Source organism: Buceros rhinoceros, unplaced genomic scaffold (genome assembly GCF_000710305.1).
Source record: "Buceros rhinoceros silvestris isolate BGI_N320 unplaced genomic scaffold, ASM71030v1 scaffold18220, whole genome shotgun sequence".
Taxonomy (NCBI): domain Eukaryota; kingdom Metazoa; phylum Chordata; class Aves; order Bucerotiformes; family Bucerotidae; genus Buceros; species Buceros rhinoceros.
Genome location: NW_010388111.1, coordinates 8,270 through 26,146, shown reverse-complemented (window position 1 = coordinate 26,146; position 17,877 = coordinate 8,270). Strand labels below are relative to the sequence as shown.

Below are 17,877 nucleotides of genomic sequence, written 5' to 3'. Positions count from 1 at the left end.
TAAATGAATGGCTGAACAGGAAAACAAAATTGCTAGCAAGTTACTCACTGCCATGAAAGGTGGGTAAGTCAGTTCAGTTGTCTTGGCCGGGCGTCATATTTTGTGCTGTGCTCACTGGGAGACTAATTGCTTGAAATAAATATTTGAAGATCTCTGTGTCTGGTCCTTGTAAGCTCTTTGATCAGTTTGGTGTTTCTGATAGGATCTGTTTTATATAAAAGCTTTAAGATTGCTCTTAGGCAGGTTTTGCGCTATATTGTTCCAGCCATATAAGTGCAGCAAGATATGGGGCTTAATTAGGTCTCATCTTTACTAACGTAAGGATCTGGGCACAGTCCAGCAATAATTCAAACAGTACAGGTCAACTTTCCTTCTTTCCACACTCGTTTCTGCTCATTTTGTCAGGTTTACTCCCAGTCTCCCCACATCACCCCCCCAATCAAATTTTCTTACGATTTTAAGGCTGAAGAGGTTGAAGGGAAGAGGTTTTCCCCTACCTGAGTTGGACAGCATCCACCAATAGCCCTGTTTCTCAGATTTCTAAGAACACATCTGCTGCTAGGTGTGTTTCTAGCCAGAGTCATCAAGAGACCCAAGTGTCTGCACTGGACACCTGTTAGATCAGAGCTAATTTGATCCACCATTACCCAGTGATCTGGGGAAGAGACACCGTTCCCAGCCCACCTGGCCCTATCTAGAAGAGACTAGACAGTGCTCCCATGTTGGTGACCAAAGAGCTGGAAAGCTGTTTAGCAGAATAGAGACCTACCTCTGTCCCAGCCCCTATTCCCAGGGGATTCCTCATGCCTGCCCTGGGGTGAAGACTTCTTTTCAACCCCCTTTCCTCCTGAGGGAATGCTTGGAAGCATCCTCATGAGACCCACCATTCCTTTTCCCCTTTCCTGACCTGCAAACCAACCTCTGATTTGAGGGTGTCCTCCATCCATTGTTTCTGATGCTTAAATACTCAAAACCAGCAAGAATCTACTGATGCTGAGGGATAAGGAGACTTTTTAAATGCAATGTATGTTCCCTCAAGAAAGCCAGAGCTTTATGAAGGTAGGTCTGCCAGTGCGTAGTGTTGCCCGCTGAGCAGCTGTCTGCTGGTTTTGGGTGGGGTCTGACTCAGGATTTCTGAATGCTTGACTGGCAAACTGGAGGGTGGCTGAGCCCAAAAGCAGTTGGGACATCCTGTAGTGCTCAGGGTCTGCCGCCCTGCCGAGCTGGGGCAAAGCTCCAGGGGAAAGCCAGAGAAGACCCTTGTAGGAGATTGGGGACAAAAAGTGTGATTTTAGGACACATACAGAGCTATAGGGGGTGGGAGCTAAGGGCTGGGACACGATGGGATCTGAAGGGACTGGCTGATAAACAGTAGATTGCGCTGTATTGCAGCTGGTAAAACTGTGTGTGTTTCCCCAGTGCGTATTTGGGCACAAGGGGATCATTGGTTTGCTTTATTTCGTGTCTCCCAGCTGAAAGACTTGTGATTTGATTCTCCCTGTGTTGGGTGTTACCTACATATCTTTGGAGACTAGTGCCGGGTGTGTCTTGGAAATACTTGCTTTTAAAGAATACTTTCTTCACTGTACAAAGTGGGGAGACAGTACTGTAATGCTTTTATGCTGAACGATGACTGATAATTTCATGTTCTGAGCTTGCATCTTGAGGGCTGATTCAGCTGAGAAAAAAGAAAAGAAGCAGAAAAAAAGATCAGACATTCTTATAGGATTCTGCAAAGCTGATTGTTTTTACAGCTTTGTACCCTGGCTCTATGGTGTGGGTTTCAAAATTACTCTGTGCTGAATTGGATCCTTATTTTAGTGGCCTGTGTCTCTGACCCGCACTTTGCTTATCTTCCTGTTGAAAGTAATTTATGCTGCAGTATAGCATAGCTAGTAAGAAAATACTATTGACAGTTGAGATAGATGCACCTGCTGCTTAGTGAGAGCAGAAGAGTTAAACTGATGGCATTTTTACACTGTATATTTGTTTGCTTATTGTTTGTGTCCTGCTGTTAGAAAAACAGGTCAGTTGCTTAGTAAATCTCTCTAATCAACACAAGGAAAGAACAAAAAGAACAAGCACCCTCATTTGTTACAGCTCCTTCAGAACTATGGTCATTTGAAGGATGAATTCTGGGAGATTTGTCCTTCTTCAGAAAGGAGATGTTGAGCGTAACTAACCAGCCACCTCCGGAGAGGACACAGGCACACTCATTAAAATTAGCTGAAAAAACAACCCACATAACAGATATTTGTTGTGATGATACTTCTGTTGTCTCTCACCGTCTCAAGTCTAAGCAATATGTTCAGTAAAGCACACAAGCCCCAAAGTCTGCAGCTAACGGCAAAGGGACTGGTTTCGGAGTTCGGATGCTCACTCTGTGCCTGTCTGCATTCAGGTGCAATGCATTTATTTCCCTTTATGTGCTTCTCCTTCACTCCCCTCCCTCCAAATTAAAGCTCACCTCCATTTGGAGCCATCCCCAGTTAGACCTTTGCCTTGCAGTGACATAGCTGTGCATGCTGTAGTGATATATAAAAGTACTGCTGGCTGGCAAGCCATAAATAACGTGTGTACTGAGTCCTGGTGAGGAACCGCTGCAGCGTTTAATGCATTTTTTAACCATGTTATGCTGTAATTTGTAGAAGCTGGATGCATAACTGCAAGATAGCATTCCTGGGAATAAATCCAGAACTGTAGTGTCTGCAGGACAGGATGGAGGAGGAGGGATTAGGGGAGTGGGAAGCAGAGAGTTACTGGATTTGGGAGGTTTTTGAAGTGATTATTAGATGCAGGACAAGATACTAGGTTAGGGTGCATCTGAGCAGGGACTTGTGATGGAACTTCCCTAGGAGCCATTGGGATTAGAAGGAAACATTGAGGTCCAGAGACAGCTGTGTCTGGAGGAGAAGTATAAGCCATATTCCTTTCTCCTTTCAGACAACCACTAGCTTCTCTGCCAATCCTGATGCTTCTTTCTTTCTAGAAAAGAAAGAAGTAAAATTTTGCATCTCATCATGAGAGTTTTTTCTTTTCTGGGCATGCAGTTGGTTTCTCTACCAGTCTTTGACTACGTCCAGCACTTCAGTTGGAATATTACAAGCTAAAGGTTGTGAAGACCAAAGCAAGGCTTGTGTGACTGATGGACAGGATAGTCCGGCTCATCAGGAGGTGCATGAATATGATTATCTCTAAATAGCATCTGTTGCTTTTGCTACCACAGTGATAAGATTCTCTGTAAAAGATGTTCATTTTTACAGAGTATAAAAGCTTAAGTGAGTGCAATGTTGTTGGCAGTATGGGGGCAGCTTCACTGGAGTAGCCCATATTACTGAATTTTAGTTCCCTGCTAAGCTGGGGAGAGTGTCAACCTGCCTTACATAACTTTGGTTTACAGGCAGAGGCATGTCGCAGCTGAGCGTGTAACTCATTAGCCAATACTGTTTTGCCTCAGTACAAAAGATCTCATACCTCTTTCCATGTGTTTAACCCGTTATTTTCAGCTGCTTGTCTCTCACTGTTTTTTAAATTATTATTTTTATCAGCCCAGCCCTGCTTAAGTTTTTTTTAATGACAAAATTCCATAGATCTTCTTGTCACCAGATGAGAGCTTTAGATTAAAATTTTTTAAAATGTAAGTTTTAATACAGACTTATTAGCCATTCGTGTGTGCTGTTTTACTGCTGTGGAATTAGGTACTTCTAGCACATCTGAAGGTACCTTCTTGCCTGTATGTTAGTTGTGTAGGATACCCGAGATGGGGGTTGGCAGTGAATCTTTGGCATCTTGCATAATGAACAACTCCCATTTCCCAGCTTTGTTGATGGCACAGATATTCCCTGTCAGAATTGTCTGTAGCTGTATGGGATAGGCACACATTTCTATTGTTTTTTTTTTTTTTAGGATAATGGAAGATGTTATAAAGTAAATATTCAAAGGCTGAGGATGTCCTTCATAATTCAAATGCAGGTCTCGCAGTCTGGTTGTAGTTCCACCAAGGCTATCAGCATGACCTCCAAGCCCTGATTTTTTACCTCTGATAAGGTGTTCACTCACTGTAGCACAAATACAGTTCTGTGACGTCTACAGTCCTTTTTGCCCAAGAGCTGGGCAGGAAAATTTTTCCCCTTAGGTGGCAATTAAAGGACATATGCTTTCTATAGCACTCTCTTCAACATGCAGGGTTTGGTTTTTTTTTCCCCCATTACTTGTGATTTAGTGATGCACTGCTGTATTATAGTAGTGCAACCTAAGACTACATTTCCATTCTAACCCGTTCCTACACATTTATTGCTCAACAGTAAAAATGTACTTTTCCAGTTTGAAACTTGCCAGATAATGTCTCATCTCATCCTCAGAATGATAGTTTTTCCTTTCCCACACCGTCCTCCCACCAAAAGAGGTGTGGCCGTATTTTTAAATGGAAGATACTGCCCCTTATGTTTTGATTATTAAAATTACTTTTCAACTCTAAGAAAGGAGGACTTTATAGTAGAAGATGCATGTGAATAAGTGTTGTTGATGTGGGAATGACTACAATAAGTATATGAATACAGAGCAGTGCTACCTTCCAAATGAAAGCTAGCGAATATTGATTAAAATTATTGAAGAGCTTTTTTTTATGTTGTTTTTGTTTCTAGCTGTTGATTTTAGTCTTAAAATAGTGTTCTCAAATGTAAATATGTTTCAGCTGCTGCACTCTATTGTTTATCAGGCTGAATAAAGTAGAGGAAGACTCCTCCATCTACACATGAGGTGAAACTTCTTTCCTTTGAGGGTGGCAGAGCACTGGCACAGGCTGCCCGGAGAGGTTGTGGAGTCTTCTTCTCTGGAGACTTTTAAAACCAGCCTGGATGCCATCCTGGGCAACCTGCTCTGGGTGAACCTGCTTTAGCACAGGGATTGGACTAGGTGATCCCCCGAGGCCCCTTCCAACTCCTACCGTTCTGTCATTCTGTAATTAACTGCATATAGACAAAATAATGATATTTTTCTCTTTTTTCATTTAAGAAACACAGTGCAGAAGGATCATAAATTCTAACTTTGGTGTCGAGACCAGCTACAAAGGGTAGACTTGTAGTTACCACAGTGTTGTGAACCCAAAGCAGGCATAAGCAGCAAACCACGTTGTTTATTAATAGACAGATGCTGGTGTGAACTAGGAGATTTAGCACTGAATGACAAACTAAAACATACGAAGCTTGCACCATCTTTACAGTTTACCCTGTCAGACCTGAACCTCTGAACCTGAGGCCTCATTTGAATCCTCACATTCCAGTTCAGTGTAGTATGGCTGTTTGGGATATAAGAAAACCAGGGCTGAAATCCAGTTTCTCCTTCACCCATCTCCTCAGAGTCAACCATTTGGGAGTTGAAAACAACCAGCCGTCATTAAAAGGAGTTTCCTAACCTGTGTGAATACCATCACCACGGCAGGAAGGCTTCACTGGGTGGCTGCTCTTGTAGCAAATTTACTGCCAGGCGTTTCTTTTTCCATTCAGATAGTTAAATTTATGCTTACCATAACCACTGTAACGTACTGATTAGAAGAAAGGATATCTAAGAGAGAGATTTCACGGAGGGTGTTTGTTAATGAATTGAGCTACTATTTTGTCATGTACTTGAAAACTATCAACATATATACAGTATGCATTCCTAGTATGGCTGAGCTGTCTTTCTTTTAAATCCCAGTATTTTAGGTTTTTTCAGTTGTCTCCAATATATCTTTTTATAAATACAAAAGCATTATGAAAAGCAGAGAGTGTGCTTCCTAATGAGAAGCTCAGTTCCTTCATTTGGATTCTAAAATCAGTAATTAGGTCAAAGACTGTTTTGTATCCATAGGCAGCACCTATGGCTCTCACATATAAAATAAAGAATGGAACTGAATTTTTGGAGGGTATAAAATCAGAGTGCTCAGCACTTCCTCACATCAGCTGTAGTCCAGGTCTCTGCCAAAACCAGTGGGGTTCTGCGGTGTAAAATGAATGCAACACAGTGAGATTCAGATCCTCATGTTTTGCAGGAAATAAGTTGCAAGTCCAACAGAACTTCCAGGTGGGAGGGTTAGACATGCTCAGTGCAGTCAGTAGTTTCAGTGTGTAGATACAAGTCTTCTGTTACAAGATTTGATTGTCTATTTAACACTTGTAGCTCCTATAAAAGAGTTCTGTATATGTTTCTAGAATATACAAAGAAAGAAATTGTATTGAAAATCACTGAAGTACTTCAACCAACCACAGCACAATTTATTGACAATATCTTCAGCACCACGTGGATGGCTATTGCTATTGCAGAAAACCAGAAAACTCCCGGTCCAGTCATGTTCACTGGAGCAATGGAAATATTAAACACCTTATGATGCTAGACAGAGTGCACGCTATTACTGTCATGGTGTATGATGCTGCCACCAGAAACGTTTCTTACTTGAGTCAGTGTGGAGAGCACACAGTAACAGCAACAGATGGATGCTCATCGTAAGACATGGCTGGAGATGTAGCAGATGCATTTTTTAGTTTTGGATCATCTAAAATATTCCTGCATTTAATAATGTCCTGTATGTAATAATCAGTGAACAAAAGCTCAGTTTGTCTCACAGGTATAACCGTTAAAATACATCAAGTGTTCCTTTTGTAACTTTATAGAAGAGACTGTGTGGCAGCCATGCAATATATTACATTTGTATTTTCATGATAATACTTGGAGAAATTGCAAGAATCATTAAGGATAAAATGCTCCCACGTTGTATATTTCCCTAAAACTGAGGCACATGATATATTTTTTTTTGTTAATATGCAGTGGTATTGTGGTAATTATTAACTGTCATATTTCATTTCTTCTGATGAATATCCAGCACCATTTTTAAGGGGCCACAGAACGTAACAGGTTCTCTGCAGCTGAGGACACTCATCATTGTAATTCTAAGTACCCGTAGCTGATTGTTTCAAGTTTTGCTGTAAATTCAGATCAGAATGTGAATGTTATTGGAAAACATGCAGTTACATTTGGAGAGTTTATTTCCTAATCAAGTGCAAATCGCTGTCAAAATTATAGAGTATGACAACCCATGTGAATTTATCTAATTGTTTTGTGCTGCTGTATGTATCAATTGTACAGGGAATATATTTTGCATTTGTTCATAGGCACAGAAGAAGCGGAAATCCAATGAATCTGTAGATACAGAGCTCTGTCTTAATGAGGTAAGAGTGTGATTCTGTCTATTTCACAGCACTGGTGTCTCCCCATAATATAAAATGCTCAGAGTCTGTCAAGATTACAACGGGCTTACCTCACGCTAAAGTCTTGTTAGTATCGTTACGTGTGAAAACTGTAATGTATTAAAGAATGATCTTTACTCAGAAATCTGGAGGTGGGCGCAAAGTGGCCTCTGACAGCTTAATATTTTAATAGCTGTTTAGACAGATCCCATAGTAATTACCATTGCACCTAGTAAGTATAATTAGGAAATAATCTGCAGGAGCACGAGATGTTAAGGCTTTTAACAAATACACAGAAACATACTGGACATCATTCTGTGGCTAACAAAAATGACCAATTTAGGGCATAAAATGATATTCACATCAGGAGATGTGATGCTCATGCATCAGGAGACAGACTGATGCCCCAAGAGACATGAACCTCCCAGTGCTGTTTGAGTAGTCTGCTCAGCCTGACCTCCAAGGCCTCCATTCAGACGTAAACATTACATCAGTTTCCTTGTCTGTCAGTCCATATCCTTTGTACTGAGACTCTCTGGAAGCGTAATAATTAGTGAAGTACATAAATTAATTCTTACAGTGTGGAAGCACGTAGCCTGAGCATTGAAACAAGACCAGCTGTACAGGCGTCAGCCACCAAAAGGATGTGACCATATCTTTCAGGTTCTCCTTCACCAGTCCAGATTTGCCCAGTTCTTCTAAACAACGACAGCTCTATAGCCCATTCCTAATTCTTTAGGTTCTATTAAAAATTTCCTGTAGATACAAGAATGAAGCCTGATAACATGTGTGGTAATGGTGCAGTAACGTTAACAGATCTGTTGACATCTTATGCTGGCTAAAACACCTTGCACAAGAAGGCCCTATTAACTGTAGCTTACCAAAAGAACTGCTGGTCCATCCTAGCCCATCCGCTGTCTGTGACAGTTTCCAAAAAGCAGATGCCCAGGGTTGGGTATCAGAAAGCATATATTGGTAATTCCCCCAATGCCTCTACTACTTCTAACAGTTTGTATCTCAAGGCCTTCCAGCTACAGTCATAGGAGATGATATCAAAGTGAGCGAGTGGCACAGAGGTTTATCCATGAATGCCTCCCCGGTTCTGTAAACAGTCACTCATGTGGAAACTGATGCTCTCTACTCATTCTTTGTATCTGCTCTTCTGAGTTCTTCTAGCTGGTAACTTGGCCCGTTATCCCCTCAGTGGAAGCTGCATCCTTGGGGATTTTTAGATCCTGAGTGGACAGTGACTTTGCATGGAGCAGGTTAGGTTCAGTGACTTCAGAGGTCCCTTCTAGTCTAAACTGTTCTACTTCAGTGATCATACTTGTTAGGTTTTTCATTTTACCAAGGACGATAGCAATGAGAAATATTCCTGATGCATCTCCTCCATAAACAGTTCACTATAATCTGCCAGTCTGTCCTTGCACGTGGATACTTTTTAAATTATGGTAGCAAAGACAAGAAATGTAAGTAATGCAGAAATTATAGTCAAAAAGGCACGAGAAAGTAAATTTCCATAAGCTAGAAAATTCTGTCTTTTCTGATCCCACAGATCAGATTTTGTTTATTGTTATCCAGAAGTAAGTTGTTGTCAAACAAAGCTGTCCTGTTGACTGGGCAGAAGTTTCTCTGTGGGTCTTGCATTTGCTTTTTAAAATAAACTGGCTTGATAAACACAGATCGCTAAAAAAATTGCTGTACTTAACAAGAGTAGGTTTGCACATGAAACCACTGCAAAGTGGGGATTTTTTAGTACTTTCTTCTTCTGCGCTGTGCTTTATACTTTATAATACTGTACTTTAACTTTATAATACTGTCACTTTAACATCTGGTTTTATGCCTTTCATATCTTTTGATCTGTGACAGTGATATATAGGTAACAGCGGAGGGTGGGACACGAACAAACAAAAGATAAATTTCATGATAGAGATTTAAATATTTTGCAATGAAAATATGTAATGGTGACCAAGGAAAGTATTGTGTCTTGCAGAATGCTATTGGGAAAGACCACACAGCAGGAGTCTCCACCAGTCACATATCTTCAGAGAATTCGCTGGCTCTTCCTAGAAGCTTCTGCCTAAGCACACCGCTCACTCTGATGACACTGGCACTCTCACTCTGTTTGTTCCTAAGCTCATCAGTCGCCTTGTAGCTGCATTACAAAAGGACATGTTAAAAAAAAAAAAAATCTGTTTCCTGTCCTCTGTTGTTTATCTGGAATTCCAGGTCTGGGAGCTAAGCTGAGGCACTCCTGGCTAGAACACTTTCAGTCAGCTGGAATTTTTCTTTTTCTCTCTAAAAAAGCTTCTTGTGATATTTAGAGGCTTTGTGAAATACTTGGTGCAGTGCTACATTCCAAACCCAAAAGGCTTTTGGGCATGCAGTGTTTTAAAGAGACAGTGTAAATTTGCCTGTAAAGCGACCTGGTTGGATCATTTCAATAATAATTATTTTAATTCTGGCTTTTACCCGAGAAGGAGGATGGCAGTTTTCTTAAGATCCTGTTTATCTCATTGAATGGTTTTGGTTTTCAAATTGACTGAACTTCACGCTATCAAGGATGCCAGGCTTTGGTCTAATGGTGAATGTTCTCCCAGAGAGTGGATTTTATGAAACTTCTTCATTTGATAAATTGCTACTGATGTTAAACTCTTTCAGTGTATTAGCATTTTCCTCTTTAAATGTTTACGTACTGTAAGTGGTTCTGCGTTCCTTGCTGAGAAGCCATTCTAATTTGCATACAGGTATAATGTACGTCTTTCAGTTAAATTCTCATAAAAATAGAGTGTGGCGTAGAACTTTCTAACAGTAAATTTATCTTTTAATTATAATCGTTTAGCCTTAACAAGGGTGAAGATTCTTTAAATTAACAAGAAACAGCCATTGTGAGAGCTTGGTAAAGATACAATTCTTTAAATGTGAGGATAAGCGGTAGAAACAAAATTTGCTACAGGGTTTCAGCTGTACAGTCTATGGTCTTCTATGCTTCCATTGTGATAATATAGTCCAGTTATTATACTGTTTGTTTAATAAAAAATGGCATACAATTTATTTGCTCTACTAAAACAGCATCATCTGTTTATACATAGCTCAAAAAAGTTACAGGAACTTCATGCCTTATTTCTCTTATCACAACACTGTAGAGGGAAAAGAGGTAGTAGGATATCATTTAAACTGTGTTTTATTTCTTCTTAGACTGCTCAAAGCAACACAAAAAGACGGTTGATCCAATTACAAGGCAGCATCATGCACGCTCACCCATGTTACAGGCTTTTCCCACGCTGGTAGTTCCTACTGCAGACCTTGGCATTGCTGCCATAGTGAACTGTTTGCAAGACGAGTTCCATAAGTTATTTTAATGTTTTGGATGGTAATATTGCCAGTATACCTGTTTTGATGGCTTTGGTTTTCCTTTGGTGACATTGACAGCCTGTGCTGGCTCATGGTGGTTTTCTGCAGTATCTAGAAGGAATTCTTTAAAGCTTTAAATGTCATCAAACAGGCAGCATTTCTCCCCAGGGCTGTCTTTGTACCCTACTGTGATGGCTTGTTGACTGTTATAAGCAGTTATGTCTAAATGATCAACAGTAATCAGTTTTTCTTTCTATCGAAAGTAGAAGATAACTTCACCAAGCAAGGAGTTCATCATGTTGAATTAACAGATTTACACTGAGACTTACACAGTTATGCCCCGTCCTGCTCTGAAATGGCCAGCTCAGTTATTTGCAATAAAACAATGAAGTACAAATTACTGTTTTATAAACTGCAATGAAGTTTGGGAGTATGCAAAATATACATCTTACTAAGAGATCATTAAACCTATCGACAAGTTCATCTTTTGAGCTTTTCTTTAGCTAATAATAAACAGTTTCATAAATTCCAGAGTTGATGTTTGTGCTCTTGATTACAGTCACATGATATAGGTTTCAAAGCACTGTGTATGTGATGGAATTCTACGGTACTCTGTGCCACTGAACGAAATGAATTAGACAATACTACTCTTCAATTCTGTGCTGATAAGAAACTGCAAATTACTTTCAAAGGCAGCAGAGCTGCTTTCGGAGAAGAAATACGCAGCACATCATTACCAGCAAAGCCCATGTGGTCCCTGTTGCTCTTCTTGTAGGAGCTAATCAAATTATTGAAAACTAGAGACAACAGAAAAAAGATTATGAGATTCATGATTTTAAAACCAAATCAAATTATTTTATGTCAAAAGGAGTTGATAGTATAAACTATTGAAATGCTAATGAACATAGCATTATAATTCAAAAGTCTGACATTATCCAATTAAAAATATTTTCAAAACAAATTCATAAACATTACAAATATTAAATCCATCTTTGATCCACAAATCTTTCTTTAAAATATCATTTGTATTCAACACATTAAACTTTTTAAGCAATATCAAGAATTTTAATAACCTCCCAGTATAGTACATACTTTTGAAGATCTTTTACATTTGGTTTGATTACAGTCTCTCTTACATTTAATACCAATTATTAGAGCTTTGACACTGTGTGATCCAGAATAAACGGTACGATCACTTACTGTAAACAACAACCTAATTAGGTTCTGATTACAAAAGAAGTTGCTAGATCTCTGATTCAGTGGGAGTTACCTTTGGAAGTGGAATTGTGTAAGCAGTAGAGGAAGGAGTGGCGTTTCATACAGCTAGCCAAGTTACCACAAAAAATCAGTGCACTCAAGCTTTCTTTTTTCCCTGTGTAAATTAAAAGCATACTGAATTCTAAATTAAAAAACAAATTGCTTATGAAAGAGGCAAGAGGGGGAAAAAAACCTTAAGAGACTGACAATTAACAAGGTTTTTACAGGCATCGCTGTGCAAATATTGGAGGATTTTTAGAAGCTGGATGTGGTATGGATGATGTCAGTTTAGCATGGTGACCTCGTCAATGCAGTCATTTGCTACAGCACCAAAGTAAGCAAATTGTTCAGTTTTTTCCCTCTTTCAGTCACTAAAATGCCATATGTTGAGTGCTCAATGAACAGGATTTGGCTGGACTTCAGGGATTTCTTGGTTACATTGATTTTACCAATATAACAATAATATAGGAATTGCCATATTAAATAACCTGTTTCTTCTTAAAAGTAGCACACACAAAGATAAAATTCAGACTGAGCTGAAATATATGGTTACGGTTTTGCAGTATTTAACATAGATATTAATTCCACAAGCTAGTTCAATGAAAGAGGCACTGAAGATGAACCTTTCGATATTAGTACAAATAATAGCAACTGAGGCTCTCCTTTGCCCCCGCGCTGGCAGTGACATCCACCAACGGGCAGCAGCCCTACGGAACTCTCTGTGCAGGGATACGGTCGGTAACGAGGAGTGCAGCCTTCGTTTCGCTGACTCAGATCCCTGAGATCCTGGCTGCGTCAAGACGGTGGGGAGGAAGGTACCGAGCACTGAGCAGGAGCTGTCCATCGATCTTCAGTGGGGCACTGGTGTCCACTCAACGGCTTCATTTGCACTGTGTCATTAGGAGGAGTTAGGAGGAACAGGAATTCTTACTCATTTTAAGGCATTGCATAGACAGACGAGGTCTGGAGACCTATTCCCAGCCTTTTTTGAAAATCAAATTATGTCCCTCTATGACAACCTTTTGAACATGAGGCCGTTTGCACTTTGGGGATGTTGCAGTTTGAATCAGTAGACTGAAAACATGAAAGTACACATTTTAGCTAAGCTTGTACCAGTAGGCTGGAGATGAAGAAAATAGAGAAGGCATCACCTTGAAATCTCAATGTAATTTTAATTTGTGATTGTCGGCTTAATCACAATGATATTTCCATGGAGGAGAGATGGTGAGAAACCAGTGAAGGAGAAGAGTAAAACTTGGAACAGCTCCCTGAAGGGACATACATCATGTGTGTGTCAGGTGACAGGGTTATCTCGTACTTAGCTTTTAATAAAGAGCTGGATTGTGCTAGAACGGCAGCTCCTTCAGAGCAAGCATTAAAAGATAGAAGAATGAACAGTTATTTCTACCGCAATTATAATTTTATTTCATAAAATGCAATTGTTTATCTTCAACACCAAGGTGGATCTACCTCACTGATGGAACTTCTGCATTAAAGTTGTTCCGGGCTAAAGAGGCCGTCAGGGTTGTTTTGTGCCCGGAAGGTTAGTCAGATTGTACCTGATGTCCCTGACATCAAATAGAAGTATATTTGCTTCTGATGAACTTGGTAGAGAAATTAATCCAGTGACTTGTTAAATATTTCTCATCTTTAAATATTTGCTTTTTCTTACCAGCTCTGTTTCTCCTACGACATTTCAATTATTGGCTATTTCAGCTTCTCCTTTAACTTCAGAAGGTCATTTTCCCCATACTCTACAGTAATCCACTTTATAGATTTGCCTCAGTGTTGGGGGTTTTTTAATTACAGTGTTCGTTTCTGAGAAAAAAAAATGTGGTCAGGAATATGTCTCTCCTGAAAAGCCATCACCTTTACAGGGGGAGGAAATTGCAAGTTCCTGTTTTATCTGTTTAGCGCTGGTTTGACTAGAACAAGGTAAAACATGATGCTGCTATTCCCCAGATGGCATTTAAAATTTAGCTTGGTACTGAATAAAGATTAAAAAAATTTAAACTCTGACAATCTTTTAGAAATATTTAAATACTTGCAACGTATTTTCCAGTTGGAATTTCAGTCAGATAGATAGTCTCACAAAGCGTTTTGGGTATTTTTCAAGAGTAAGAATTTTCGTTGTGGAATTTTGATGGGTCCATTTTTAAGGTAAAATCAGGAAAGGTGATGAATTCCCATTTTTAATTATTATCCTGACTTGCCTACACGCTTTTTCATGTTCTCTTCATCTAAGTATCTTTGCCTTCAGGGGATGGTTATGTTTAATAGAGACATGTTAGATATGGTCACCTGAATAATCAGAAGCGGAGTCCTGCAACTCCTGCTTTGAAGGCCCATTTCTTTTACCATTCATAAAAGCCAGAACTACAATTTTAAGATGTGGCCTAAAGATTAGCTGAAGTTTAAACTAACACAGAGTCAGCCAGTATCTCAGTAGCATTTCTTGTGCATATAGATTTTGGCATTGTAAATTGGTACCATCTAGACAACTCACTAAAGTTCTCTGAGCACATTTAACCAGAGCTGCAGTTTCTGCAGGTGCCAGTAGCTGAGCTTTGCCTTGCATACACTTAGGGCTAATTGCTGCCTAGATTTCAGCAGGCAAGTCTGATCCCACTTCAGCAAGGGTTCCCCTCAACCCATTTCCCCCTGCTTTTAGTGATTCTGACATACTTTAATTCTTCTGCACTACTTTTTGATCTGTCAAAAGGAGAATTTCCTAGAATCCAGGAGAAAATAAGGCATAGAGTTAAGGGCAATTTTCTTCAAATTCCGCCTGCCAAAATACCACAATAATTGACCTATTATGGATGTCTGTCCTCCAAAGCATTGAATACCCCCTGCCCAGTACCTTCAGTCCTTATGAAACTGAGCAGAAGTTTTGGGGATTCAGGTCCTAAATGAGGCCACATTTGTTTTCGGGCTTCTTCAAGCTACTCATTCTACAAATTGATGTTGTGGATAAACACAAGTAATAAGAGATGGCATTGCTGCCCCACGTTGGCCAGCTCATGTCAGGCAGTTTTCCAGCATAGGTACCAATGGCGCCAAGTTCCTCATGTCTCCTTCGGATGGACATTGCTGTGACAGTAGATGACATTCAAAGTTCTCCTGTAGTAAGTGCAAAAATGTTACATCTATTATTGTCTGAAATTCAGCCCCCACTCCACCCTTTTCTGAGTTCATTCTCTCAATCTACTTGGAAGCACCAAAGAGCTGAAAATGGTTGACTGATGCCACCCAGTTCTTGGTGTCAGTCTCAGTAACCTTAGTCCACCTCAGGTCAGTAATCTCAGTCCATATTTACTGGCCAGTTGCATAAAAGCAGTACTACAGTGGGCGCCAAGAGGCAGCAGCATTCTCCTGGCTGACCACAGATGCCATGGTAACACAAGGTGTGTTGGCACTACCACGTCTGTATTGAACATAGCCTTTGTGTCTACTTCACCACCCAGGTCTGTCTAACCAGTGTGAAGTTCACTTAGACCACACTAATAAGCTTTTTTAGAGCTACCATGTGACAAGTCAGTCATGCCAGGCTTGCTAGCTCCAACTCTTTAGCTGGTCTGCACAGAGTAAGTAGTTGATTTTGACCACTGTGCTTGTCTTTAGGTCATAGCTTAAAAGGTACAGAAGCTAAACCTCATCGATTATTGAACCACAGGGTGATATAAACTCCTTCAAGCACAGAAGCCAGAAAATCTGCTGAAACTCTGGAGTGATTTTCAAAATAAAATTAAAACTTCTCCTGATACAAAGTTTAGGGAATAGGATATGTATGACAGAAGGAAGCTTTTGTCAAAAACAGGAGAAAGCCTTAAGATACAAAAATTACTGTTTATGGAACCACCATTTTTTTTTTAGCAGGAGATGATACTGCAGAGTGCACACTGCTGAGAAGTACAAACGTATGTCCCACTTGGTGGAAGACAGAGAAATCATAACTTCTTTTTTCTTTGACTTTGTAAATTAGCCCATGGAAACTTCCTCCTTCGGAGAGGTGAAGCGATTTTCTCATCACTATGCTAAGCAAAATGCAGCTGGCAGGAGCACAGTGTCCCCTTCCACATCCCCAAACCTGATTATTAGTAATGACATCCTATGCATGATTTGGGCTGGGACAAAGACTTTAACCCTTTAGCGCAAGTTAATTCAGGAAGAGTGGGAGTGTTCTTAGAGGTGGAACGAAGCCCCACAGTGGATTGCATCTGGCAGTCGGGACTGCACGACCCAGACTGAGCTGAGTCACACGCTGCCTGTACAGAAAAACAGCTGGAGGTAAAAACTGGAAACAAAAATACAGTCTTGAATTTTATATTGCCTCCTCTCTGGGAGGGTCACAGTAGAAGTGAGGCATGAAATCAGCCTGTCACCTCTTCCTCTCCACTGTTTCTGGATAAGGAGAAAAAAAAATCCAAACAAAGTGCTCCAACACGTGGGAAACTTAACTGGTGGCAGTTACTCATCCCCATGTTCTCCCCTCCCCCAAAATTGCTACTACCGAGTCTGCTTAACAAGGTTTGTATGATGTTTTGAGTAGCATCACTTCATGCAGAAATGTTTAGCTGTGGTTCGTACCGCACATGCTGGAAAGGTCTTTCACCTGAGGGAAAGTCTGAGTTTGCACTTTTTGTGGAAGGTGCAAGTTGATAAGATCTGCAGCAAAGAGGAGATAGCAGGGGAGGGATTGGGTAAAAGTAATTTTTGTTACATCGCAATGATAAAAGGGTTAATTGAGGGTAGGCAGAAAGGATGCACTAAAGGTAATGGGTAGCATTTGGACCGGGGAAGACTGGCATTCACTGTGACCCGAGGATATTCAGTGTTAGTATTTTCCTGCTTTTTTTTCTTCATTTCTTTTTTTTTTTTTTCTTTTCTTTTTGCTAAACTCTCTGTTTAGAACATGCTTCCATTTTCTGGAGGAAATTCTTACACAAACAATTACCTTCTTGTGTAAATTCTATGTTGTCTTATGGACTTCTATACATCTCACTGCAGGTTATTATGTGTCAGGTCTTCAGTCATAATGGCTGGTAATTTGTTGTAAAAAAATAAAAACACTGTTCACTTGTTCCTGTTGACTGACTTAGACATTGCTCTGAGGACATTGCTCTTTGGACCATCCACACTTCGGGAGTCAATTCATGTTGTTTGGCATTTTCCGTTAGCATAATCCTTCTGCATTAGTGCTGTACATATCCAGGAAACAATCCCTGTCAATAAACATTATTCTCTTTTTTATTAAAAAGCATGTTTTTGTGAGAAAAATTTCCTCGTTGTTTGTTCTGTTTTGGTTTATACAAAAAAAAAAAAAGAAAAGAAAGGAAGCTTGACTGGCAAAAAAAATAATAAATGAATAAAAGAAAACAAGCGTATTAAAGGTTGATCTCATCATTGTTCCCTGTTGATTTACAGTCCACTATGATCTAAGAAAATAAGAAATAAAGCTTTTCCCTTTAAATATCCATACATTTGCTTGCTCCCTAGTCTTTTTGTGTTAGTGAATGTGGCCTGCAACATTACAATGAGCAGGGAATATCAGATGGAAATGATGGAAAGACAGGCACAAGAGTGGCCAGCTGGCCCTATTCATACTTGTTCACTCTCTGGCACGCAAACACGCCTCCACCCATCCCACCCCTTCATCCTGCCAGGCCAGAAAGAAAGGGCTCACTCCTGTTTTCACACAATGAGAGCAAAAGAGCTGCAAAGGCTTCGAGGACAAAAGGGTCTATGGCAGGGGGGATATTTTAGGAAATGCAGAGTGTGCTGCAAGGGGAAGGTGGCCAGACAAGCCTTCATGATGCATTTCCTCGTGTCGGTGACTAGAACTAGGAAAATTATTGCAGCATTTATTCATATTCAAACTGTTACTTAACAATTGAGTATATTATGGGCGAAGAACAATGACACCCACCCGCAAAAACTGCTGCTCAGCAAAGGGCAGGCCAGAGCCTTCTACCATTTTAAGGCAAAACTGGTTCAATTACTGATGCCTCAGAGAGGGGAAGCAAGAATTTTTTGGGCCAGAAGA

The 17,877-nt window shown here is 40.1% G+C and overlaps 1 protein-coding gene across 1 annotated transcript in view; it reads left to right on the top strand.

Annotated features, from left to right (window-relative positions):
* The window catches only part of GFRA1 (GDNF family receptor alpha 1), a 54,401-nt gene extending 44,116 nt beyond the window's left edge, over positions 1–10,285 (top strand). The window contains exons 6-7 of the mRNA XM_010144951.1: positions 7,146–7,202; positions 9,214–10,285. Of these exons, the coding sequence (XP_010143253.1) occupies positions 7,146–7,202; positions 9,214–9,375 (219 nt within the window). The 3' untranslated portion in view covers positions 9,376–10,285. The remainder of the gene's footprint in view (positions 1–7,145; positions 7,203–9,213) is intronic.
* The last annotated feature ends 7,592 nt before the right edge of the window (positions 10,286–17,877 follow it).